The 25714-nt window shown below is 44.3% G+C and overlaps 1 protein-coding gene across 3 annotated transcripts in view; it reads right to left on the reverse strand.

The window, feature by feature from the left end:
* The window catches only part of TOP2B (DNA topoisomerase II beta), a 93607-nt gene that overhangs the window by 47572 nt on the left and 20321 nt on the right, over positions 1–25714 (reverse strand). For 2 of the 3 annotated variants that reach the window (XR_005779184.1, XM_040433157.1), the window contains exons 2-21: positions 25028–25204; positions 23222–23312; positions 22435–22498; positions 20557–20702; positions 20284–20381; positions 18248–18460; positions 17993–18166; positions 16745–16846; positions 15862–15999; positions 14874–15012; positions 14130–14287; positions 12949–13074; positions 11709–11819; positions 11517–11622; positions 6465–6574; positions 1709–1801; positions 1513–1627; positions 1032–1153; positions 803–951; positions 480–711 (exon numbers count right to left, since the gene is read on the reverse strand). Coding sequence is in view for 2 of the 3 variants with exons in the window: in XM_040433157.1 (XP_040289091.1) it covers positions 480–711; positions 803–951; positions 1032–1153; positions 1513–1627; positions 1709–1801; positions 6465–6574; positions 11517–11622; positions 11709–11819; positions 12949–13074; positions 14130–14287; positions 14874–15012; positions 15862–15999; positions 16745–16846; positions 17993–18166; positions 18248–18460; positions 20284–20381; positions 20557–20702; positions 22435–22498; positions 23222–23312; positions 25028–25204 (2664 nt within the window). In the remaining variant the exon portion in view is untranslated. The remainder of the gene's footprint in view (positions 1–479; positions 712–802; positions 952–1031; positions 1154–1512; positions 1628–1708; positions 1802–6464; positions 6575–11516; positions 11623–11708; positions 11820–12948; positions 13075–14129; positions 14288–14873; positions 15013–15861; positions 16000–16744; positions 16847–17992; positions 18167–18247; positions 18461–20283; positions 20382–20556; positions 20703–22434; positions 22499–23221; positions 23313–25027; positions 25205–25714) is intronic. The other variant, XM_040433158.1, reaches the window with a different exon arrangement.

Consider the following 25714-nt stretch of genomic DNA (forward strand, 5'->3'; position numbering starts at 1 on the left):
GTACATTTACGGTTTTGCATGTAGAGATCTCAGATCTCAAGTAAAATGCATTGAGAGGACTCCGAGAGTGTGTGTGAGAACGAGGGTCCTCTCAATGCATTTTACTACTGGTTTGTTGGAGCTCAGTGTCATACTGCAAGAGAGTATGAAGATAAAAATGACAGACTCTGCATCCCTTCTAGTTTGGGAGTGTTTCAGAGCGGACAGATGCCCTTTAACAGAAGCAACGGGAGCCCTCCTGGCGCATATGTCAAACAGACACTGCAAAACGCAGAGTGAATCCGCCCCTAGAAATACAGAGGAATAAAAGGGCACTAGAAAGGCAAGGGCTAGCATAAATTTGTAGCACATAAAAATAGCACTGCTACTTAAATCATATGCATAAGTGACTGAAAATAGAGAACATAACGCGGGTGTGGTTTAGATTCCGACAATTGTTGACAATGACTAGCAACTTTAACACATGTACAACGATTTACCATTTGGTGTGGATCCAAGCCATCCAACATTCTCTTGATATTGTTGACAATCTCTCTTGTGTCATAATTGGGCAGTTTACAAGCCCATCCAGTGCCAATACCTTCAGCGCCATTCACCAAAACCATAGGAATGATGGGCATGTACCACTCTGGCTCCACTTTCTGGTTGTCATCATACAGGAACTTAAGCAAATTATCATCCACATTTGGAAAAAGTAATCGGGCCAGTGGACTGTGGAATAAATGACGCACAGGTTACATATTTCCATTTCCACAAACACAGAGCAGTGTCAATAGAGGACAGATTAGTAATTGCAACTAACCTTAACATAGTGAAAATGTAACGCGGGCTGGCAGCATCTTTGCCACCGTGTAACCTTGTGCCAAACTGACCGATGGGCTGCAGTAAGCTCACATTGTTACTTCCCACAAAGTTCTGTGCCAGATTAACAATGGTCATCATCAGGGCTTGCTGTAAAAAGGAAGGTTTATCATAACCGAGGGATATTAGAAATTGGAAGGAGTCAGCCCAGACTTATACACGGCACTTACCTCCCCATGGTGATAAGCAGACATTTCAGCGACAGAGCCGGCTAGCTGGGCTACTTTCACTTCACGCTTATCATTTCTTTTAAAACATGTGAACAACACTTTTCTTTGGCCAGGCTTCAGGCCTAGTCAGTGAAACAAGGGTTTAGTCAGTGAATGGGACACACAATGCAGATTTTGTCATAATTTATAATCCCAGCAATATGAACGTTGCACCCGGTAGAAGGAAAAAAGATGAAAATAGTGGAAACGGACACCAGTGACTTATAACGGGGGGTCTGATGGGTTCCGTCAATCTGAGCAGAAATAGAAGTTCTCTACAAAGCACACATCAAATCATAGCCACTCCCTTTATTTACGACCTTTCAGTCATATAGAAAAGAACTGTCCCAAAAACATAACACGTGATATTATACTAATAAAAATGACATTTAAATTTGGTCATTTATCCCCCAAAATTTCAGTCTAGACAAAGAAAGCTTACCATCAACCAGAGAAGGAATGGATCGTTCATTGTCTGAGTTGGAGAACAATATCAGTTCCTTGTTAATGAAGTCATTGAAACTTAAGTGCTTTGTGGCAGTACCATACAAAAATTGCTACAAAAAGACAAAAATATCCAAATAAGAAAAAGGAAAGTAACAGTCAACCGCTCTATTCTTCTCCATCGTATATGTTACCTCTGGCAGGCCATGCAATCGCCGCTGCCGTCTGTCCTCCATGAAATTTGTCAGCCATTCTTTTCGGTCATCAACTTTCTTTTTGCTGAAAGCCTGCAGGGTTTTTGTAATAGAACTGAATCAGAAACTCCTCGTGACATATATGGGAAAAAAAACTAACTAACAGGAGAACATAGGCTCTACACTTCCCTAACAAACTTAAAAAAGGAAACTGACTTTTTTGGCATGTTAATATTAAGAGCATGGTAAGAAACGTGTCGTGGATGATGCTAAAGGCTACTTTTTGATGAGCATGTGTCCCTTGCATAAATGACCCTACGTAAGTGGACATAGTGACTTAAAGCAAGCAGTCCTGCCACCACATTAACATTACACCAAAATTAAGCCTCTTTGCAAATGGTGGGTGGAGGGGAACACTGTTACTTTGCATTCAGAATCATGTGCTTGGTACTCCTAGCACATACCAGTAAAATCTCTCTCGCTCTTCATTGGGGTACACAGGAACCGTGGGTATAGCCATGTCCTGTAGGAGGCGTTGACACTAGTAAAAGCTGTTAGCTCCTCCCATGGCAGCTATACCCCCCCTCCAGCCTGGAGAGAGAGCTTCAGTTTGTGTACAAGCAGTAGGAGAAGCAAGCCAACCAATCAAAAACATGGATCATCAACCATGCCGAAAACCCAAACGGGGTTCTAACCAGCAACAGCCACAGTTGTGGTTGAACAATATTAATGGGTGCGTGCTGTGTCCCCCAATGAAGAGCAAGAAAGAGATTTTACAGGTAAGTTATACAAAAATCTCCTTTTCTCGCCCATATTCATTGCTAAGAGGAGATCAGGGCGTCCACACCGCAAGCTTCCGGATCCCTTGCGCGGGAGAGGAAGGTGGGAAGCTTCCGATTGAGCCTTGAGGCCATCAAGTCCACGTCGGGACGACCCCAACGGAGACAGATCGCCTCGAATACCTCTGGGTGGAGGGACCATTCGCCCGGATCTATTGTGGTCTGGTGTGGAAGTCCGCTATCCAGTTTTCCACAGCCGGGATTGTAGATTGCTGAAATTGCCGGTACATGGGCCTCCGCCCACCGTAAGATCTCGGCAGATTCCAGCGTCACCGCGAGGCTGCGTGTTCCCTCCTGGTGGTTGATGTACGCCACCGCCGTGGTGTTGTCCAACTGGACTCTGAGACGGGGCGACCCCTCAGGAGGTGGGTCCAGTGCCGGAGGGACAGAAGAATCGCCCTGAGCTCCAGGACATTGATGAGGAGCTTGGACTCCGACCGAGACCATGTGCCTTGGACTGTACGGGGAGGGAACACCCCTCCCCAACCCAGTAGACTGGCGTCGGTGGTAACAACCGTCAAGGAGATCGGAAGGAAGGACCTTCCCAGAACTGGAACCGACAGCCACCAAAAAAAGGGACTACCTCACCTGAGGAGAGAGGTGGATGGGATAGTCCAGGCTCTCGGAAGATTTGTCCCAGGAGGACAGGATCGCTCTCTGGAACGTGCGAGAGTGGAACTGGGCAAAGGGAATCGCCTTGAAACAGGCGACCATCTTCCCTAATGTCCTCATGCAGAGTCGAATGGACGGAAGTCTGCAGTCGAGAAGAATCCTCACGGAACAGTGTAAAGCCAGTCGCTTGTCCGGAGGAAGGCGAATCCATGCCACGTCAGTGTCTAGAAGCACACACAGAAAGACCAATTGTCTGGAGGGTGTCAGAGATGACTTCTGCAAGCCGACCAACCACCCTTAGCTCGCCGGGGCTTCCAGCGTGATCTGTACGCTGTTCGATACCTGAGCAAAGGAGGGGGCCTTGATGAGGATGTCGTCCAGGTAAGGCATAAGGAAGATGCCTCTGGAATGGAGCAGGGCAAGAAGAGGGGCCAGGATCTTTGTGAAGACCCGAGTTGCGGTTGCCAGACCGAACGGGAGGGCGACAAACTGGTAATGATGATAGTCTCCTATCGCAAACCTCAGGAAGCGCTGGTGACTCTGCGCAATGGGAACGTGGAGGTATGCGTCCTGGATATCTATAGCCAAAAGGAATTCCCCCTGCTCCAGAGAAGCAATTACGGAACGAAGGGATTCCATCCGAAACTGCTGGAGACGGAGGAACTGGTTTAGGAGCTTGAGGTCCAGGATTGTGCGCACAGAGCCCTCCTTTTTGGGGACCACAAAAAGATTGGAATAGAACCCCTTGAACATTTCTGATGGGGAAACAGGAGAGATAACTCCCCGATCCAGAAGAGACTGAATGGCCTGGGAGAAGGCGGCCCCCCGCTCGGAGTCCCGTGGAAGACTGGATTGAAAAAAATGTGTCTGGGGGAAGAGACAGAAACTCGATCACGTATCCCGAGGATACAAATCTCGAGTGCCCAAGCGTCGGAGACATGAGCCCGCCAGACGTCCTTGAAGATGAGGCGGCCCCCCACCCTGTTGGGTGGGGGTGCACCTTCAGGCTGAGAACTGCTTAGCCACAGGAGGTCGAGCAGCCTGAGGTCTGGGACGCCAAGAGGTCTGTGACCGAAAGGACGGTTTCTTACGTCGATCTTGAGGAGTAAACTCGCCTCCCCCGGCGGAAGAACCCGTCGCAGGGCGGGAACCAGCGAATCAACGAAAGGGTCTGCCACGTGAGGAACCCCTAATGTGAGAGGCCCTCTTGACTCTAGGCTGTGAAAGATGGGTGCTCTTGCCCCCCGTGGCCTCAGAAATAATTTCATCCAGGCGAGAACCAAAAAGACGGACGCCGGCAAAGGGAAGTCTGACTAAAGAACGCTTGGAAGTCGGGTCCGCTGCCCACACAAGCATCCAGGGACGCCTTGGAGAGGAACTTCCCCACCTGGATGATCAGCTGTGCCAAGGATCGGAGATCCTGAGCAGGGACCTCGGATACCAAGTCCTGGTCCAGCTGTTTACCCCAGTCAGAGATCTCCTTTGCCACCCATGCGGAGGTGAACACGGGCCTAAGTGCTGACTCTGTAGCAGCAAAGAGGTACTTCGTCAAGGATTCCATCTGACGATCTTCAGCTGACTGAAGGGAGGATCCATCGGTTATGGGAATAGCCGTATTTTTGGCGAGCCGCGCCACTGGTGGATCCACCTTAGGAGGGGATGCCCACGTTGAAACAGTCCGCTGGAAAAGGATATAGGATGTCCAGTTTTTTTGGGGCGGAAAAACGCATGTCTGGGTGATCCCAAGCCTTGGAAACCACCGCCGAAAAATCATTATGGCAAGGAAACACCTTTGAGGCCTGTTTTGGACGGAAGAAGGATACCCCCCTGTTGGTCAGTGGGGGGGGGGTATCCTTCTTCCGTCCAAAACAGGCCTCAAAGGTCTGCGCCGGATTCTCAACCAAGCAACCCACTATAGATAGGGTGGATTGGGAGATTTGAGCAAGGTTTTCCACCGCCTGAGAGAGCGTTCTGGCACAATTGGGTAACTCAGATGCCAGAGGGGGAGCAGCGGTATAGGTTGAAGGGGGGGGGGCCTGCCTGGGCGTCTGACAAGCAGCGCAGACAGAATCCTGTTGCCCGCAAGGGAATTTTACCTGACATATAGCGCAGGCATAATGGACAGCTATTGGACGCGGAAGAACCCCAGAGGGATCAGACATGGTGTAACCAGGAGATATCTGAGGCTGGAGGGATACAGTGACCTGAGGAGAGGAGCAACAGCTCTTACCAGGACCAGGAGACACCATCCGAGAAAGTCTGGAGAGAACTGGCTGAGCACTGAGGCAGGAAGAGAAGACCCCGCAGCCTCAGGTCCGGCACCCCTCCAGAGAGCCGCTGCGATGCGCGCGAGTCCATTAACCCTCGAATTGCCGGAATCGCCCCCTCGCTGTGTACCCCTGTGCCAGGGCAGCACCATAAAGCAGGCAGCCGCCCAATTGCATCTGGGAGCAGAATAGCCGCCGGCCCTAGTCTTGGAGTTGCGCTTGTAAGCGCTCCCGTCTGAGCTGCTAGGCTCCGTCCACTCCCAACCCGATGCGTCCCATGTCTGTGTCCCAACGCTGCAGAGGAAGCACAGGCTGCCGCCACTGAATAATAGAGACACCTGGTCTTCTGCCACTGGTGGGTCCCTTCAGAGTGGATGCTAAGGTGCCCTTCCATGGGAGGGAGGTAGATAGTGCAGCCAGAGCGGGTGAGCGGCGACGGCATCTACTTATCTGTCCAACCGCCATCTTCACCCTTCCTCTCCTCCAGCAGGGTCACCCCTTCACCTACTGGCACCGTAGTGGCAGGAAGCTGGAAGAGGGACTTGGACGGGTGACCCTTCAGCTGGCGGGATGCAGGGGAGCGAGGCTGCCCTGGTCCCCTTGTCTTCTTGTGGGGGAGGAGGCAGCGTGGCGGACCAACGCTGGCATGCTCCCCCAGGAGAACAGGGAGGCGAGGCGACCGCCTATTCCCATCTGAAAGAGAAGGGGGGAAAAAAAGGAGGTCTTGCCTCCTATTGACACTAGAAAAAACTGAAGCTCTCTCTCCAGACTGGAGGGGGTATAGCTGCCAGGGGAGGAGCTAACAGCTTTTACTAGTGTCAACGCCTCCTAAAAGACATAGCTATACCCACGGTTCCTGTGTCCCCCAATGAATATGGGCGAGAAACCACTGACACTTCACCAAACAGGACAAAGAGCAGCAACTGTGCATCATATAGCATATATAATATGCAATTGCTGAAATAAACAGATGTAAATATACACATGCACGCAGACACAACAACAAATGTGCATTAGTTATGACCATATGGTTCTTACCAGAGTAATGGCAGCATCATCCTCTGGCCCAGCATATCGGAAAATAATTCGATGTCGGTCCATGTCTGCAAAATACTCCTTGGCCTCCTTTGAAGTACTCGTACCCAAACCTGAACAACGGAGAACATTCTTCATAAGTATTTCTTTTGTAAAGCATTACTATAACTGTGTCTTGTTTATTTTACTCACTTAAGTAGCGCTGACATATTCCGCTGCGCTTCACAGACATTATCATTGCCTTTCTCCATTGGAGCTCACAATCTAAGGTCCCTATCAGTATGTCTTTGGAGTGTGGGAAGATACCAGAGTACCCAAAGGAAACCCACCAAACACAGGGAGAACATACAAACGCCATGATGATGTTGTCCTTGGTTGGATTTGAACTTAGGACCTCAGGGATGCAAGGCGCCAATGCTAACCACTGAGCCACACTGCACTATTTAATATAGTATTTTATCGCAGTTACTAAATAAAATGGACCTAAAACAACAAATGTAGCCTAAAAGCTCAGTTTTCTCCAAAAGGACCACCATTAATCCCACAACGCCTTTAAAAAGTATTCATCATACCCCTTGAAATTTTTGTCATTTTTTCACATTACACCTAAACTCAAACGTATTTGTTTGTGATTTATGTGATAAACTAACAGAAAGCGGCAAGTACGTGTAAAATGAAAAGAAAATGATACATAGTTTAACATTTTTATTAAATAAAAATCTGAAAAGTGTGGCGTCCATTTGTATTCAGCCCCCGTGCACTCTGATACCCGTAAATAAAATTCAGTTCAAATTTTCTTGAGAAGTAACCTGATTATTAAATAGAGTCCACCTGTGTGTAATTTCTTGTCAGTATAACTACAGCTGTTCTGTGAAGGCCTCAGGCTGAGTTCACACATCAGTTATTTGGTCAGTTATTGTGAGCCAAAACCAGTAGTGAAGCCTACCCAGAGAGAAGGTAGAATGGAAAGATCTGCACCTGTTCTGGGCTTTTGACCCGCACCTGGTTTTGGCTCACAATAACTGATGGAAATAACTGACTAAATAAGTGAAGTGTGAACTTGGTGTTAGAGGTTTCTTAGTGAACATTAGTGATCAAACAGCATCATAAAAACCAAGGAACACACCAGACAGGTCAGGGATAAAGTTGTGGAGAAGTGTAAAGCAGGGTTAGGTTATAAAAAAAACATCTCTCTGCAATCAATCATCCTAAAATGGAATAAGTACAATGGCACAACTTACAAAGCAAAACCTACAGAGACATGTCTGTCCAGCTAAACTGACAGCCCAGGAAAGGAGAGCACTAATTAGAGAAGCAGGCAAGAGGCCCATGGTCACTCTGGGGAAGCTGCAGAGATCCACAGCTCAGGTGGGAGAATCTGTCCACAGGACTATTAGTTGTGTACTCCACAAATCTGGCCTTTATGGAAGAGTAGCAAGAAGAAAGTCATTTTTGAAAGAAAGCCATAAGTCGTCCCAGTTTGCCACGAGCCAAGTAGGGACACAGGAAACGTGGAAGAAGGTGCTCTGGTCAGAGGAGACCAAAGTTGAACTTTTTGGCCTAAATGCAAAACACCATGTGAGGTGGAAAACTAACACTGCACATCACCCTGAACACCATCCCCAACGTGAATCATGGTGGTGGCAGCATCATGGTGTAGGGATGCTTTTCTTCACCAGGGACAGGGAAGCTGGTCAGAGTTGATGGGAAGATGGATGGAGCTAAATACAGGGCAATCCTGGAGAAAAACCTGGTAGAGGCTGCAAAAAACTTGAGACTGGGGCTCACCTTCCAGCAGGACAACGACCCTAAGGCTGGTTTCACACGGGCGTTGCGGAAAAATGTGCGCGTGCGTTGCGGGAACACCCACGATTTTTCCGCGCGAGTGCAAAACATTGTAATGCGTTTTGCACGCACGTGAGAAAAAAATCGTGCATGTTTGGTACCCAAATCTCTTCACAGAATTTCAGGCTTGGGATCGATGTTCTGTAGATTGTATTATTTTCCCTTATAACATGGTTATAAAGGGAAAATAATAGCATTCTGAATACAGAATGCAAAGTAAAACAGCGCTGGAGGGGTTAAAAAAAAATAAAAAAATTTTTTAACTCACCTTAGTCCACTTGATCGCAGCCCAGCATCTCCTTCTGTCTCCTTTGTTGAATAGGACCTGTGGTGAGCATTAAGTACAGTTACAGGACCTTTGATGACGTCACTCCGGTCATCACATGATCCATCACCATGCTAAAAGATCATGTGACGTACCATGTGATGACCGGAGTGACGTCATCAAAGGTCCTGTAACTGTACTTAATGCTCACCACAGGTCCTATTCAACAAAGGAGAGAGAAGAGATGCTGGCTACGCGATCAAGTAGACTAAGGTGAGTTAAATTATTATAATTTTTTTTTAACCCCTCCAGCGCTATTTTACTTTGCATTCTGTATTCAGAATGCTATTATTTTCCCTTATAACCATGTTATAAGGGAAAATAATACAGTGAATAGACTGTCACCTAGCAACCATGCGTGAAAATCGCACCGCATCCACACTTGCTTGCGGATGCTTGAGATTTTCACGCAACCCCATTCACTTCTATGGGGCCTGCGTTGCGTGAAAAACGCAGAATATAGAGCATGCTGCGATTTTCACGCAACGCATAAGTGATGCGTGAAAATCACCGCTCATCTGAACAGCCCCATAGAAATGAATAGGTCGGTATTTAGTGCGTGTGCAATGCGTTCACCTCACGCATCGCATCCGCGCGGAATACTCGCCCGTGTGAAAGGGGCCTAAGACCTCTTTCACACTAATGATACGTCAGAATGCATTCAGGATGTGTTCAGTGAAACTCATCATTTCGCAAGCAAGTTCAGTCAGTTTTGTCAGTAAATGCGTTCAGTGTTTCAGTGCAATCCGTTATGACGCATTTTTCACACGCATGAAAAAAAACCCTGAAGGTTTATACACATCTCCTAGCAACCATCAGTGAAAAATGCTTTGCATCTGTACTGCATCCAGAATAAATCAAGATGCAATGCATTTTTGACCGAAGCCCCATTCACTTCTATGGGGCCAGGCTGTGTGAAAAACGCAGAATATAGAACATGCTGTGGTTCTCACACAACGCAAAAATGATGTGCACAAACCCATTCACTTCACACATTGCAACTGCGCGGAACTCGTGTGAAAGAGGCCTTAAACATACAGCCAGAGCTACAATGGAATGGTTTAGAATAAAGCATATTCATGTCTTAGAATGGCCCAGTGAAAGTCCAGACCTAAATACCATTGAGAATCGGTCACTTGAAAATTGCTGTTTACAGACGCTCTCCATCCAATCTGACTGAGCTTCAGCTATTTTGCAAAGAAGAATGGGCAAAAATGTCAGCCTCTATGTGGAAAGCTGGTAGAGACATACCCCAAAAGACTTGTATCATTTTCTTTTCACTTCACACATACTGGCTACTTTGTGTTGGTCTATGACAAAAAAAAAAAAAATTATGGAAAAGTTCAAAGGGTATGAATACTTTTTCAAAGGCACTGTACACCACCAGGGAAGTTTAAATTACGTTATATTCCTAGATCTAGGATTTTGGTTGTGGGTTTCAGATAGGGTTGTTTCTTTTTGTCTGTATCGTCATTGATACCAGGATTTGCCTTTTTTCGATACAAGGCTGCTCTCAGCTCGCTCAGCGCTCTCCTCAGCAGCACAGGGGAGAAGAAAGCACTCCTTCCTCCCTGTGCCACTGCTGCCACCAAAGAGGAGAGGGGCAGGCGCACTGCGCCACCAATGAAGGTAAACGTTTAATACAAATCCAGGAGGCGGGTGCTGGCGGGAAGCTGCAATAAGCGGCAGTTAACCCCTCAGGTGTAGCACCCACCTCCTGTATTAAATGCTAATTATCATTGGTGACGCAGTGTGCCCCCTCCCCTCAACCCCCCAGTATTAAAATCATTGGTGGCACAGTGCACCCCATCCCCCCAGTACTAAAATCATTGGTGGCAGTGGCCACAGGGTCCCCTCTCCCCTCCTCCTCATTGGGGGTACAGTGGCAGCTTCTCGGAGCCCCAGCAGTGTAATCCTGGGGCTCCGATCGGTTACCATGGCAGCCAGGACACTACTGTAGCCCTGGCTGCCATGGTAATCTCCCTACTGCTGTGTCTACTATGCACAGAGCAGCAGGGAGAGTGTAAAGTCCTATTCACCCTAATAGAACTATCAGGGTGAATAGGACAAGGGATTAAAAGATCCCAGGTTCTAGATCTTAAGGGGGGGGGGGAAATACGGTAGTTATTAAATAAAAAGTAAAAAAAAAAAAAATAAAAAAAAAAAATATTAAGTATAAATACCCCCTTTGTCAATTTTACATATAAAATATATAAACAATAAATAAATATTACATATCGCCACGTCCGAAAAGTTCAAACTATTCAAATATAAAAATGACCCATGCGGTGAACGCCGCAACAGAAAAAAATAAAATAAATAAAAACTGCACAATTCGCCATTTTGTTTTAGTCACCTTGTCCCCCCAAAAAATAGGATCGGACTGTTCTATTATGGGCTGGACATTCCATAAAATGCGGAATGCACGCAGCCTTTTTTGGCGTTTTTTTTTCGTGTGGTACCGAATGGTATCGAGTATCGCAATACTTTTTTATGGTATCGAAACAATCAAAATTTTTGTATCGAAACAACCCTAGTTTCAGAGTGGATTCAATGCCGAAAACCGGGCTGAATCTTTGCTGAAACCGCCTACCACTGTTTTCAATGGGAGGATGCTGCGCAGTTCATGAAGCCTAGGGTTTTTGACACTCATGGGAGCCTGCTTGCGGTTTAGCTCCATTCTAACTAGAGCGGATCTGCTTTGAAAAAACGCTGCGCTGTGGTTTCTGCCGTCGCTTACCAAATCCTCTGCGTGAACCTACCTTTATTGTGAACATTTTTTTAACGTACTTTGGGTGCGTTAAATATGTTTTTAGAAATAAGGGACATATAAAGTATGTATCTAGATGACATTTCCTGATACTAGTCTCACAGACCATACACACCTTTGTAGTACTTTATCTTCCATATTTTCTGGTTTTCTATTTGTTTTTTCCATTCATCAAACTCGGGAATACTGTAGAATGCCACCTCTTGCTTATTTTTCGACGCCTTGCAAAACAAAGACATTCACTAGTTAAAGGTGCCCCAACAAGAAGAATGACTACTAAGATGGAAACAAGGGTTTTACTGTGTACCTTAACAATTGGGGTAATAAACTCCTCTAGAAAATTGTGTTTCAACAGAGACGGCCAGTTGTGATGGAAAAAATTTATTAATAAACCTTTAATGTGGGAGCCATCTTGATCCTGTTTAAAGAAATAAGATTCATGGAAGAGATCACATAGGACTGGAACGAGCAACCGCTTTTACAAACCATGCAGAAGTCTATAAAACTAGATTCATGTAAATCGCTGCCAAATTTCAGTTGCAGAATCTGTACTTAAAATGTAAAGTACAATGGAAGTGAAGACGTGTCAGCAGGCTCAACCATAAGCAGGCATAGCGACTGGTAGGGTTGATATGGCTGATTAAAATGACATCTGAGAAATTTAAAACCTTTACCTTTATTGCACAAATCTGTAGTACTTTAGCAGTTATGCTAATTAGGCCTCGGTGCAGCACAACTCCTCCGCTTTCCCCACTTTGACACTTGACTGCCATGTCCAGGCATATTCATGGCATTCTTTCCTGGCCCTGGAATCCTGTCCATGAGCTACAAATTCTGTAATTCTGTGCATGCGCAGTACACCCCTTCAGGTTTTCCTGCTGCCAAGATTATCTCGGCAGTGCGATAACACAAAGGAGATGTGCGTGCAGCAATTACAGAATCTATGGCGCACGTGCGGTATTACAGTGTAAGGCAAGAGCCCAAAAAGGAACCAAGCCTATCATCACTACTCTGAATGTACAGGGGTTTAAATGGATTAGGTACAATCAACAGCAAAAGTTAGGCTATTTTCACACCAGCATTTTCTATTCCGCTATTGAGATCAGTCATAGGATCTCAATAGCGGAAGAAAACGCTTCAGTTTTGTCCCCATTCATTGTCAATGGGGACAAAACTGAACTGAACGAAAAGGAGTGCACCAAAATGCATTCCATTCCGTTTGGTTGCGCCCCCATCGCGGACAGAAAAAAACATTGCAGACAGAAAAACACTGCAAGCAACGTTTTTCTGTCCGCGATGTGGTGCGGAGCAAGACAGATCCGTCCTGACACACAATGTTAGTCAATGGGGACGGATCCGTTTTCTCTGATACGAATGAATGGCTATTTAAGACATAATACAACCGGATCCGCTCATGACGGATGCATGCGGTTGTATTATTGTAATGGAAGCGTTTTTGCAGATCCATGACGGATCCGCAAAAAACGCTAGTGTGAAAGTAGCCTTAGCAGTAATCCATTTGTGAGTGATGGTTCACTAATATTTACCTGATCAGTCATAATCATGATCTTTCCATAACGCAAAGACTTAAGGGACTCCTGATCATCATAGCTTTTCTTATATTGGAGGCCAACAATTTTAATAATATTGTTGATTTCTGCATTCTCCATAATCTGATGAGAAATGGAAAGAGAAAGACTATAAACCAAGATTCATTTTGCATATTCAAAGATGTTAATCATAGCAAACCTAGAATATTACACCAGTATTATACAAAAGAGTCACATTCAAAGGTCACGATCCATTGTAAAAGAACACATTTTACAGAATAGTTCATCAGAATGGGAATTTATTAAATAGAACTTTATTAAAATCCACTGATACATAAATGCCTTAATATGGCAACCAAGAATCTAGAAAACCAGTTAGAAACCTTTGATAATAATATTAGTAGATTGTGTTTCAACAATATATTTATAGACTTAATAAGCCTTTCTATATTTTTCTACGACCACACAAAACAGTCCAGTATTATCTAATTATTGGACCTCTATCAACATTGTTGTTTCAATTTATGGACACACGTGCCAGGTGTCAAAAGGTTAGAAGCTGCTCATTTAACAGCATTCAATATTCAAACTATACATATGGCTTATTAAAAAAACTTTTACTGCATCTGATAATTGAGGAATTCTCTAAATCTGGCACAATACTGAAAGATAATCTTAAAAGGGGTTATCCAATAATACATATTGATGATCTATCCTCAGGATAGGTCATCAATAACAGGTTGGCTGGGGGGTCTGATACCCGGGACCCCCACCCATCAGCTGTTAGAAGAGGTCAGGCGCTCTGTGAGGCATTGCAGCTCAGCCTACTGAAGTGAATGGGGCTGAGCTGCAATGCCAAGCACAGCCGTTATATCATATACAGCCCTGTGCTTGGAGAGCTGCTAGGAGCCGGATTCGCTCCCCAAAAGCTCAGGAAGGGCGTGGGCTCCCTGACACAGCTGATCAGCAGGGGTGCCGGGACTCAAACCCTCGCCGATCTGATAATGATGACCTATCATGAAGATAGGTCATCATTGTCGTTTCATGGTTAACCTCTTTAAAATTTCTGCAAACCAGACAGAGCAGAGATACCATAATTTGATTCCACACCCTGGAGGTTCCTACGCTACGGTAAGGAGCGATATATATTTTATGCTTACCGAAAAATATACACTCACCTGTTTGTGAGAAGCTTCTCGAACATTGAGGATTTTTCCACGGAGAGGGAACACGCCATATCTGTCACGACCAATAACACCCAGTCCAGACACAGCCAGAGATTTGGCAGAGTCTCCTTCAGTCAGAATTAGAGTGCAGTCCAAGGAATGTTTACCACCTAAGAAAAGTGGGAAGAAATGAGAAGCCCAGCTCAAGTCACTAGATAAAAGGCAAGTCACTACAGTCCTTACAATACACGTTCGTCTTTCCGAAGAGAGACACCCAGAAACAAGTGCTTCTGCCCCTTCACAGTAAAAACAAGTGGGGGACATAAGTACTCTAAGCACTGGCTGTTTTTCAACTGTGCACCATTCGTAAAGAGCAAAGGCTTAAACACAACATCTTAGCAGCAGTGTCCATCCAGAATCGGACATCTGTCTCACATTATAGGATCAGGTTACTGCTTTATCCACCCCAATGCTTCACACTGCAGTGGAGTAATTCCTGCTATTGTATGGACAATAAAAATCTGTGCATTATGACCGACATCTCACCAGTATCGGACTTAATAGGTGGAGGTTATAATAGGGAATGGAAGGAACAGCAGGGAACAACATCACAATTATGTACCAGTAAGGAGCATTTTCTTCCAAACAGATTGCAGATGAAAATGTGTTTTGTTTTGTGCAATCCCATTAAAGTTGTGTAAATGATCAAGTGTATAGTTACAGCAGTCCTACAGTATGGGCACATACAAGACTTACCAGCATCGTTTGCATCATCCAATTTGGGAATGCCTTTAATTTTGCTGTGCTTCACAGAAGAACACTTCTTATTTAGCTGTATCTGAGCCTTAAATTTGACCCAATTTAAAATGCTCTCCACTATGCCACAATTTGAAGCCTAAGCAAACAAAGCAAACAAAAAAGCTCAAAAAATTAGAAGGAAAAAAAACAAAACACAAAAAAAACTGTAAAGCTACTTTCACACTTGCGTTGTGAGGATTCGGCAGGCAGTTCCGTCGCCGGAACTGCCTGTCGGATCCGGAAATCCGTATGCAAACTGATATCATTTGTAGACTGATCCGCATCTGTCATTCTGACAAATGCAGTGAAATACCGGATCAGTCTCACCGGTGTCATCCGGAAAAACTGATCCGGTATTTATTATTTTCACATTTTTAAAAGGTCTGCGCAGACCAATGCGGCAATTTTAATGCTGGATCCGGCACCAATACATTTCAATAGAAATTAATGCTGGCATTCCTGCAAGTCTTCTGGAATTTTGACGGAGAAAATACTGCAGCATGCTGCAGGATTTTCTCTGGCCAAATACCGTAAGAGGGACTGAACTGATGCATCCTGAACAGATTGCTCTCCATTCAGAATGCATTATGATTAAACTGATCATTTTTTTCCGGTATTGAGCCCCTAGGACGGAACTCAATACCGGAAAAGAATAACGCTAGTGTGAAAGTACCCTAACACACTGTTAACTTGTTGTCAATAATAGTTTTGGGGACAAAAAAAAAAGAACAAAATATTAAAAAGGGTACATCCAGTGACTGCATTAGTCACTTGCAATGGCTAATGCTTACTGGCTATTTTCCTCATGGTGTCTGCAAATCAGCCCCACGTGATCAGTAATAATAGCCTAGCTGCATGGTCAGAGGTAGTCCAAAAACCAGCGTATGAAGAGCTGATTTCCACCACAGCCGACAAGACAAGACAATAGAAGTTTAGACACACTCACTGCTTTTGCAAATTTCTCAGAAAGCGGGCACTTTGAGCCAAAACTTTTTGCTTGCAGGGTCATGTTCTCCTTTGTCTGAGAGTCAAAGGTGGGGTTCTCAATCAAACAATTGACAAAGACCCATACGTGATTCTTCACCTGGGGGGGAAAACAAAACAAAACAATTGAGGCAGACAATACATAAAAATCTGTCACGTGCGAGACTGTAAAGTTAGTATACTATAGAATCAAGTTAGTTTCTCAGAATCTGTTAGGGACCATCCATATGCCTTTTTACAGCAAAGTCTAAGTGCTGCATGGGTCTCTGAAAGTCGCGCTCCTGCTCTAATGGCGTGGACCTGCAGAAGCTCGGGACATTTAACCCCTTAGAATCCATGGTCAGTAGCAACCGTGGCATCTAAGTGGTTTAGAGGGATAAAACTCTAAATTAATGAGATTATGGAGTACTGATGTCTTGGTATGGCAGCCTGGGGCCCAATGAAGGCTCCAGGCCTGCCTGCAGTGTATATCCATCAGGCTGGGCCACTCTGGTGCAGTCTGCTGGTAACAGTCAGTATAGCACTGACAGTATAATATTCCATTCAAGTCTCCTTGTGAAACAAGTAAAAAGTTTTTAAAAAGTCTCATTAAATAAAAATAATTCCAAGTAAAAAAAAAAAAAAAAAAAAAGTATAGCTTTTTTTCCATTGAAAAATTGCAAAAATAAAATCCCTTCTACGTATTTAGTGCGTCTTATAGTCCGAAAAATATTGTAATTACTAAAACAGAAATGTCCAGAGAGGAGGAAGGGCATTTATTGTTGCATCTTCAACATGATTAGCTGGAGTAGTAAAAAGCAATGAAAATACAAATAGTTGATATAATCCATAAAACATATTAGTACCTGGAATGGCTTCACAGAAACTCCAGCTTTGTTCTTTTTCTTCACAACTTCAATAAGTTTAGATACGATCTGATCCACTACATAATCGACGTGTCTACCACCCTGCATCATAAGACATAGGTAAGCTGTCTGAGCAGTGGCTGGAGCATCTCTTAGAACACAGAATAGATAACTAATCCTCAAAGGCATATTTCCAGAATTGCCAGAAAGTGTATGAAGTATTAAAAACAAAACAAGAACAAAAAAACTAGGACCACAAGCAATCTGGTGTAACACAACTTAAATGGAACCTATCACCAGGATTTTGTGTATAGAGCTGAGGACATGGGTTGCTAGATGGCTGCCAGCACATCCGCAATACCCAGTCCCCATAGCTCTGTGTGCTTTTATCCTGTAAAAAAAACCGATTTGATACATATGCAAATTAACCTGAGATGAGTCCTGTCTCTGACTCATCTCACATATAGGACTAATCTCAGGTTAATTTGCATATGTATCAAATCGTTTTTTTTTACACAATAAAAGCACACAGAGCTATGGGGACTGGGTATTGTGGATGTGCTAGCGGCCATCTAGCAACCCATGTCCTGGGCTTTATACCCAAAATCCAGGTGACAGGTTCCCTTTAAAGAGGACCTTTCACCTCTCCTGACATACATTCCCCATGTAACAATAATTCTGGGGCTTCTATTTTTATGTCTCTATGTTCTGCCATTCCATTATTATTTCTACTAGAAGTTATGACTGAATTGCTAGCAGTCTGCAGTAAGGGTACAGAGGGGAGGTAACCAGTTGGGGGGGGGGAGGGGGGGGGTATGCTATTACATGGGGAATGCATGAAGCTATTAAAACAGGCATGTCAGGAGTTGTGAAAGGTCCTCTTTAAAAGGTGAGGCCAGTTAGACATATCATAAATTGATATGTAAGCAATTGATCAGAGGCTGCATCATGGCATACAAAAGTGACAATTTGTTACACAAGCAAAAAATGGTGACTTAAATTTCATGCCGCTTTCGTCAGTTTTGAAAAAGTAGGAAGGGGCTTTGGGGGAGGGGGTGTGGCCTTTTGCAGCACAACTGATTTATCATAACTTATGCCAGAAACTCACCCATTGCTGGTGTAGATTTTATTACACACAGACTCTTAAATGTTGATCACTTATGAAGTGTCAGTCTTAATAAATCCCCCATGAGTTTAATAAAACAATATTCATATCTAAAAGATCCAGGTGCACCAATGCACACTTACCTTTGTGGTAGCTATACTATTTACAAAACTGATCTGCTGAAAGCCTTTTTCACTCAGGGTGAGACACACATCCCACCGCTCGTTCACAACTTCATGGATAACTTTCAGTGCTACACCAGTCTCATCCAGTTTCTCCTTTACGTAAAGATCTACGTAACTGCGGAAACCATTCACCTGTAAAACCAAGTGACAATTAATGGGAAGCCGTAGCTAACCCAACAGGTTTACAATCTAAACTCACTTTATCCAACTTACAGGAAGTTTTTTTCCATTTAGCATGACTCGAACGCCTTTACAGGAGCCAGCGACGTCATAAGCCCGTCTGGTTAGGAAAGCCACGGTATCCTTGTCTAGCTTCTCCATTTTGAATTTTGATAAATCTGGCTGGAATGTGATACACGTGTAGTCATCCCCATCAAAGTGCTTGATCTTCGGTTCTGTGGTCTTTTGCATATTGTTCATCCAGGTCTTAAGGAAAAAACAGACCCGTTAGTGTGCTGACCATGTAATCTCATGTTATTCATAGACATAAAAAGGACTGAAGACCCCAGCACGTACAGTCCCTCCCTTTACCCCTTTATTCGCTATTTCTCAGAACCTGATTCCCCTCATTCCATATCGGTACAGAAACAGATACTGGCTGCAGTTTTATCTGTACTACCTTCTTTTAGGAAAGATGACTGGACCATTATTTAATCTTTTGTGTCCCTCCTATTTCCTCATAGATTGCACACTCTAGACCAGGGATCGGCAGCCTCCGGCACTCCAGCCGTTCTGAAACTACAGCTGAGATAGCGTGTATGCTGGGAGTTGTAGTTTCACAGCAGCTGCAGTGGTGAAGCGTGCTGATCCCTGCTGACAGCACAATGACACCAGTGAAAAGTGAAGGCTTTCTGATCAGACCAAAGCTTTGAACATTAAAACAGGGTGACAGCAATTTATTAGGAGTGCTGCTAATCTTAAAGTCATTCAATTCTATAGGAAATAAGAGACAGTTATAAGGGGTAAGAAAATGAGTAAGAAATGTAGCTCTGTTGGGGAAGCGAGATTATGTATAGTACTGTCCATCCTAAAATAACACAATACGTTTTGGTGGATTCATGCTGACTGACCCAGGGCATCCGCACATAACATTCATGTGGCTGCCTGTGGCTTACAAGTATAAGATCTGATTGCAGAGTGAGAGAAAATACAGATGCACTGTGATCAGCTGGATGCCATGCCAGCTTCTGAAGGTGTTGTCTTCATGAGACAAACCCTGGGACGGTGTTACAAAGTGGAGCTCATCTCACATTGGAGGACCTATCACTTCTGCGCAGTACACACACAGGAGATGTGCTCCAGGAGAACTGAAAGGGGTTCTACGGGCTCTCTTAGGCTACTTTCACACTAGCGTCGGGGCTCCGCTTGTGAGCTCCGTTTGAAGGGTCTCACAAGCGGCCCCGAACGCATCCGTCCAGAATGCATCAGTCAGGCAGCGTTCAGCCTCCGCTCAGCAAGCGGACACCTGAACGCTGCTTGCAGCGTTCGGGTGTCCGCCTGGCCGTGCGGAGGCAAACGGATCCGTCCAAACTTACAATGTAAGTCAATGGGGACGGATCCGTTTGAAGTTGACACAATATGGCTCAATTTTCAAACGGATCCGTCCCCCATTGACTTTCAATGTAAAGTCTGGACGGATCCGTCTGAACAACTTTCAGACTTATAGTTTAGAAAAAAATTCTAATGCAGACGGAACGGATCCAAACGTCTGCATTATAGGAGAGGATCCGTCTGTGCAGACACCAGACGGATCCTCTCTGAACGCTAGTCTGAAAGTAGCCTTATATTGATAAGTCATCAATATCAGATTGTCAGATTGGCGGGGGTCTGACACCCGGCACCCCCACCGATTGCTGTATGAGGAGAAAGCGCGCAGCGCGCGCCGTCCCCCTTCTCACCATTGCTGTTTATGGCAAAGCAGCAGCGAACAGGAAGAGAGAAGGGAGATGGCATGTGTGCGCCGTCTCCTCATACAGCTGATCAGCGGGGGTGCCAGGTATCAGACCCCCGCCAATCTGATATTGATGACCTATCCTGAGGATAGGTCATCAATATGGGATACCTCTGAGAACCCCTTGAATAAATGCCATCAGATTTTCCCACAGATCATAGCTGATTGGGACTAACTTCCTGTGATCAGTTTATCAAGTGACCAACAAAAATGGAACCTCCCGAGCAAACAACCCCTTGATTAAAGACTCTATGGGTGTGAAAAATACTTGCCACAGACTCCAGGCCTAAATACAAACCTGTTTAAAGCTGTGTTTGTATTCTTTGCAGGCAGTTTCCACTGTGAATTTTGTACTGAATATATTGCAAAGTTTCGCACCATAACCATTACGGCCACCTGCAAAAAAACAAAACATGAAAAGAGAAACCTGCAAAGTGTGAACACTACACAATAAAACCCTGTGACAGCGTCCCCACCTTCCCTAAGAGCACTGAATCGGCTGAATCCAAATAATATGGCTCATTCATAAACAGAAATTTAATTTTTCCTATACAGAAAACTGTAAACTTGCCTGTAACTTTTTTCTCCTCATCATCGTAGTTGCTGGAAGTTAATAGCTGGCCAAATATCAGCGCAGGGACATAGACCTTCTCTACTTTATGTTCTACCACTGGAATTCCTTTGCCATTGTTCCAAATACTAATGATATTGGAGTCCCTGTGAAACAAGGCAAAATATTAAAGGTTTGGGAGAATAATCACTTGTTTGAAAACCCATAAATGAAGGCTCATATTGGTCCACCCCTCCATTCACTTCTATAGGGCTGATGAAGAAAGCGAGTCAGCAGCAGTCATTTAGAAATGTGCTTGTTATGGGTCATCTGCCGAAAAATCGGCAGGTGTAAAACCACCACACCCCGAGCACCATGTGATCGTGGGAAGAATGCAGGACTACAGTGGTCCACAAAAGCAGGGTGGATTTCAACCATTTACAGTCACAAACATTAAAATTTTAAACCTGAAATATTACCTCCACGAGTGAGGGCAAAAATCGCCCAAAACAGATGGATTGGACACAGATACTTAGATATGCCTTTAAAGGGCTTCTGTCACCCCACAAAAGTTTTTTTTTTTTTTTTTTGGATAGTTACATTCCTTATAGCGCGATATAGGAGAATATAATCTTGTCACTTACTTTCATGCGGCCGTTTCTTTAGATGTAAATCCGGTCACTGAGGGAGTTCTGAGGAGACGAGCCTCCTCATCTCAGAGCGCCTGCGCCGAATGAACAGAGGCGCGCAATTTTTTTAATACTGACAGGGCCGGCCGGAGGAGGAGATCACGGCTGGCCCTGTCAATCAACACGGCGAGGGGGCGGTTTTCTGCTGCGGCTACCAGCAAGTAGACGCCCTACTTGCTGGTAGAGACCGGATTTACATATTATAAAACTTCGTTTTCTAAAGAAACGGCGGCATGAAAGTAAAAGACAAGATTATATTCTCCTATATCGCGCTATAAGGAATGTAACTATCCAAAAAAAAAAAAAAAAAAAAGACTTGTGGGGTGACAGAAGCCCTTTAAGAGGTCCTTTAATAAGCTATACTATGCAGCTCGTTTTGCCATTATTAATGTTTTTATTTTGTTATGCGGTTTGTTGGAAAAAACGAAAACCAACTGATCCCAAAAAACACCACAAACTAAAATGTTTTGTATACAGTATGTTTTAGATTTCACTACAGATGTCAATGTAACAGCTGGCTGCAGTGTTTTTGGCCAATAATAAAAAAAAAAAAGAAGTGTATGTGAAAACAGCCTTAGGCCTCTTGCACACAGCCGTTGCGCTCCTGTGGCCGTATTGTGGGCCGCATATGGTGGTTCCGCAATACACAGGGCACAGGCCGTGTGCATTCCACATCACGGATGCGGACCCATTCACTTGAATAGGTCCGCAAATCCGGAGATACGGTGCGGAACAGAACCCTCTGCAATATGTTGGCACTGCACAACAGTCCTGACTGTGTATTTCAGCACAGCTCTGAGTGCCGACAGTGGGTGATTGGGGAAAGGTGGGGGGGGGGACAGTAGGAAAATAAAAAATGGTGATGTGGACTCCTTATGTGCAGCACGACTCATGTGTTACCTCAGATAATAGTCCTGTAGTCCTGGATCATGGTGACAGATTCCATTTTAAAGCATTGATGCAGGTTTTACATAATTAAATATAACACAATCAAGGACTAGTGATTTATGAAGAAATTATCTCTAAAGTTAAATACACACTATCTGCACACTTGTGTGCATAAAAAAATAGGAAAACTGAAGGAAAAAACATGAAACCTATTAAAATAGTAAAGGCTTCCCTTGGCGCAGTCAGATTCCCTATAAAACAAACTAGAGAGAACTAGCAATAATTAACGGACAGAATAGAAAGATATTTGTTTTTTACTTACGGATCAATCGAAATTTTAATGCAGCTCATGTTTTTATCCCTCTGTTTATTATCGGCTGCATTGACTGTAAAATGAAAAGAAAATTAGTTTCAAGCCAACCAAGAAAATGAACAGGCAGTAAATATTGCTCATTAAAACCCGATACGCTACTTGTTACTCCAGTAATAGTCATAGAACGGTCTACAGTCGTCTAGCCGTACGGCATATCAAGTAAGATGCGTGGTATACTGCAACAGAGTCCACGTGCTTACAATAAAGGACGCTCTTTGTAACATACCGGCCAGAGAATCCTAAACAGAAGACCCCTGTATTAAGTCAGGGTTACCTAATAGGGCGTAGGAAACTGAGTCTTTTAAACTAAACCACCCCTTTAAGGGCTCATGCACACGAGCATATGTATTTTGCGGTCCGCAAAAAACTGATCCGCCAAAAATACGGACGTCGTCCGTGTGCATTTCGTATTTTTTCGGAATGGAACAGCTGGCCCCTAATAGAACAGTACTATCGTTGTCCGTAATACGGACAATAATAGAACATGTTCTATTATTTTGCAGAACAGAAATACGGAAATCGAATGCACACAGTAACTTCCGTTTTTTTGGGCGGACCCATTGAAATGAATGGTTCTGCATACGGTCCTCAAAAAACAAACAAAAAAAAACACGGACACGGAAAAGGACACGGAAAGAAAATACATTTGTGTGCATGAGCCCTAAATGAAACAGCAATTACACCTTTACCATCTCTAAAAACATAGACATAACATATGTAACGCCACACAACTCACCCAGAATTTCATCAAAAATTTTATATAATCCTGGTACATAGGTAACGTCCCGGCAATTCATCCCGATGTCTTCATCGAAAACCCACATTGCCTAGACACAGAATTGGGATAGATTTAAAATGAAATAATTACAGTATTGCTTTAATCATGGCATAATCCTAAATGGTGTGACCCTTTATTATCCCACAGCGTGTTCAATGGGCTGTTAACACATTTTCTTACAAGTCTCAGAGAAGGAAGTACATATACTGACACGACAAGCCAGAGATGCTCCAGACTTTTATGGAGCCAATAATGATCCTTCTCCTGCACGACCCTTGTGACAATTACCTTCACCGACGGCCGGCTGCAGCGACTTCACTCATTAACAATAAAAACACTGCATAAAATGAAGCACCCCGCAGAGAATACTAATGATTACCATGTCACTTAACACTTCAGATCCCTTTGAGCGACAACAGCTCTTCAATGCATTACCAACGATGCTGAAGAAAATACAGGCATCACTGAGGATTTACATTCAGATAGCAGGATCACAGAGCAGGTGTATGAATTACTAGAGTGGTGAAGTGGAGGTACAGAAATTCACTTACATCCTCAGAATCACTTCCCTTGGGATGGGTGGCCCCATCATTGCTTACTGACGCACCCTAATAGAACTGTCTCCCCACAAGTGCACACAGAAAAGAGGAGATGATACACCCCTAAGTCTCTGTAGCACATCCTAAGACCCAGCAGCAGCAAGGACAATATTATACAGCAGTACAGAGCCACGTTGCCGTGAATCCAGCACCGAGGTGACACAGGAAAACGGTCTGTGTGTGTCTGTGCCTATGTCTTCCTCCAGCAGCTGCTACTCTTTCTCGCCTGTCCTTCTCTATAGGCCTCTATGGGCAGCATGTAACCTGATCCCTCAGTGAGCTGATATTCTGTCTCACCCACCAATAACCAGTGCAGGAGGGAGGAGAAGAAGAGGAGGCTCAGAGGAGAAAGAGGACAGTTGATTGGCTGCACCGGTCACTTGGAGAACAATGGGATCTCATCACTTTCCGACAGACCCAAAGGAACTGAAGCGCCTAGAGATTTATAAAGTAAGTATGGGTTTTTATTATTTTATAATATTTTTGCTTATAGGCCAATTTTAAAATTTCTCAGACAATATCTTTAAGATTGGGTGGGGATCTGTAGTTAAGGGTTGCTCTGCTCCACTTTGTAGTATCTTTAATTTCTGCTTTGTCAATATCCCTCTCTAAGTATTCCTAAACACATCCATCTTGAAGTACCTCTGTACCACTGCTCCATTTCAGTTATGTCTTTTGAATACTGCTAAGAGTGCACAGAGATCGGCTGATTGTTGCCGTGTCTGCATTTTAAAAGGAGTTCTCTCTGGTACAAAAAATATGATAAAAAGCTGTACCTTGTAAAATCCCCTCGAAAGACCAGGGGGCAATGCCTCTGCCTGGAGAAGAAAGCTTCTTTACAGTAAGAGCTGTGACTCTGTGGAATAGTCTGTCTCAGGACGTGGTCACAGCAGGGACAGTGGGCAGTTTTATAAAGGGCTTCGATGAATTCTTAAAATTAAATAATAATGCTTATGTAAATGTATAGAAGTCCCTTAATTCGCATCCCCACGAGTTCACACGGCCGGTATCCGTGTTTTGCAGAGTGCCATTTGTGGTACGCAGCATGGGCACGGCAGCCATATGGTCGTGTGAATGAGCGCTAATTCACACAGCTCTTCAGCCCAAATTGAATGTGGCCACAGGGTAACTTATCAGAATAGTTTCTATAGTTTATTTCATTCACCTGTGTGACTGGCTCCACAGATCCGATGTATGTATCCGGACGCAGGAGGATGTGTTCAAGCTGTGTCTTCTTCTGGTAGACCCTCTCCACGGACATCTTCTTGGCGTCATTCTTGTTATTGCTATTGCTTTCACTTTCTTCCTTAGCTGCTGCATTTTTCTGGTTATCAAACAAGGTCTGTGAGTGAGAATATGGGAAAACGTGAAGCTATACATACAGTGCACGTAATCTGGTCGCCTCATATGCCCCTCAAGCCACTCTTCTGATCCTGACAGATTTTCCTCCAACCTCAAGTGTTTTTATAGTCTACCCATAAGAAGCCGCCTCCTCCTCTACTGTCATTTACAGAACAGTTCATTGCAATTATTTTCCTGATCGCCCACTATTCTTCATGTGACGGCTCGCTGCTCTCAGCTACACTAGTGCACACGGAGGCTTCCATCTAGTGGGACAGGCTATGCATATTCCTGCTGCACACAATATGATCTGGTCCACCGCCTTAGGTTTACCACGGATTAATCAAAAGCTACAAAACAAACGCATTGCTAAAAGATGCAGGGTTAACAGGGAGACCACTGGGTCCGATTACTCCGATCAGAATATTCTTTTTAACGTTTAATAATCCCCGCCGACCTGATGTTGATGACCTATTAAAAGCCCGGAGAACTCCTTTAATAAGCAATATGG

The sequence above is a fragment of the Bufo bufo genome, chromosome 5 (assembly GCF_905171765.1).
Source record: "Bufo bufo chromosome 5, aBufBuf1.1, whole genome shotgun sequence".
In the NCBI taxonomy this organism is placed as follows: domain Eukaryota; kingdom Metazoa; phylum Chordata; class Amphibia; order Anura; family Bufonidae; genus Bufo; species Bufo bufo.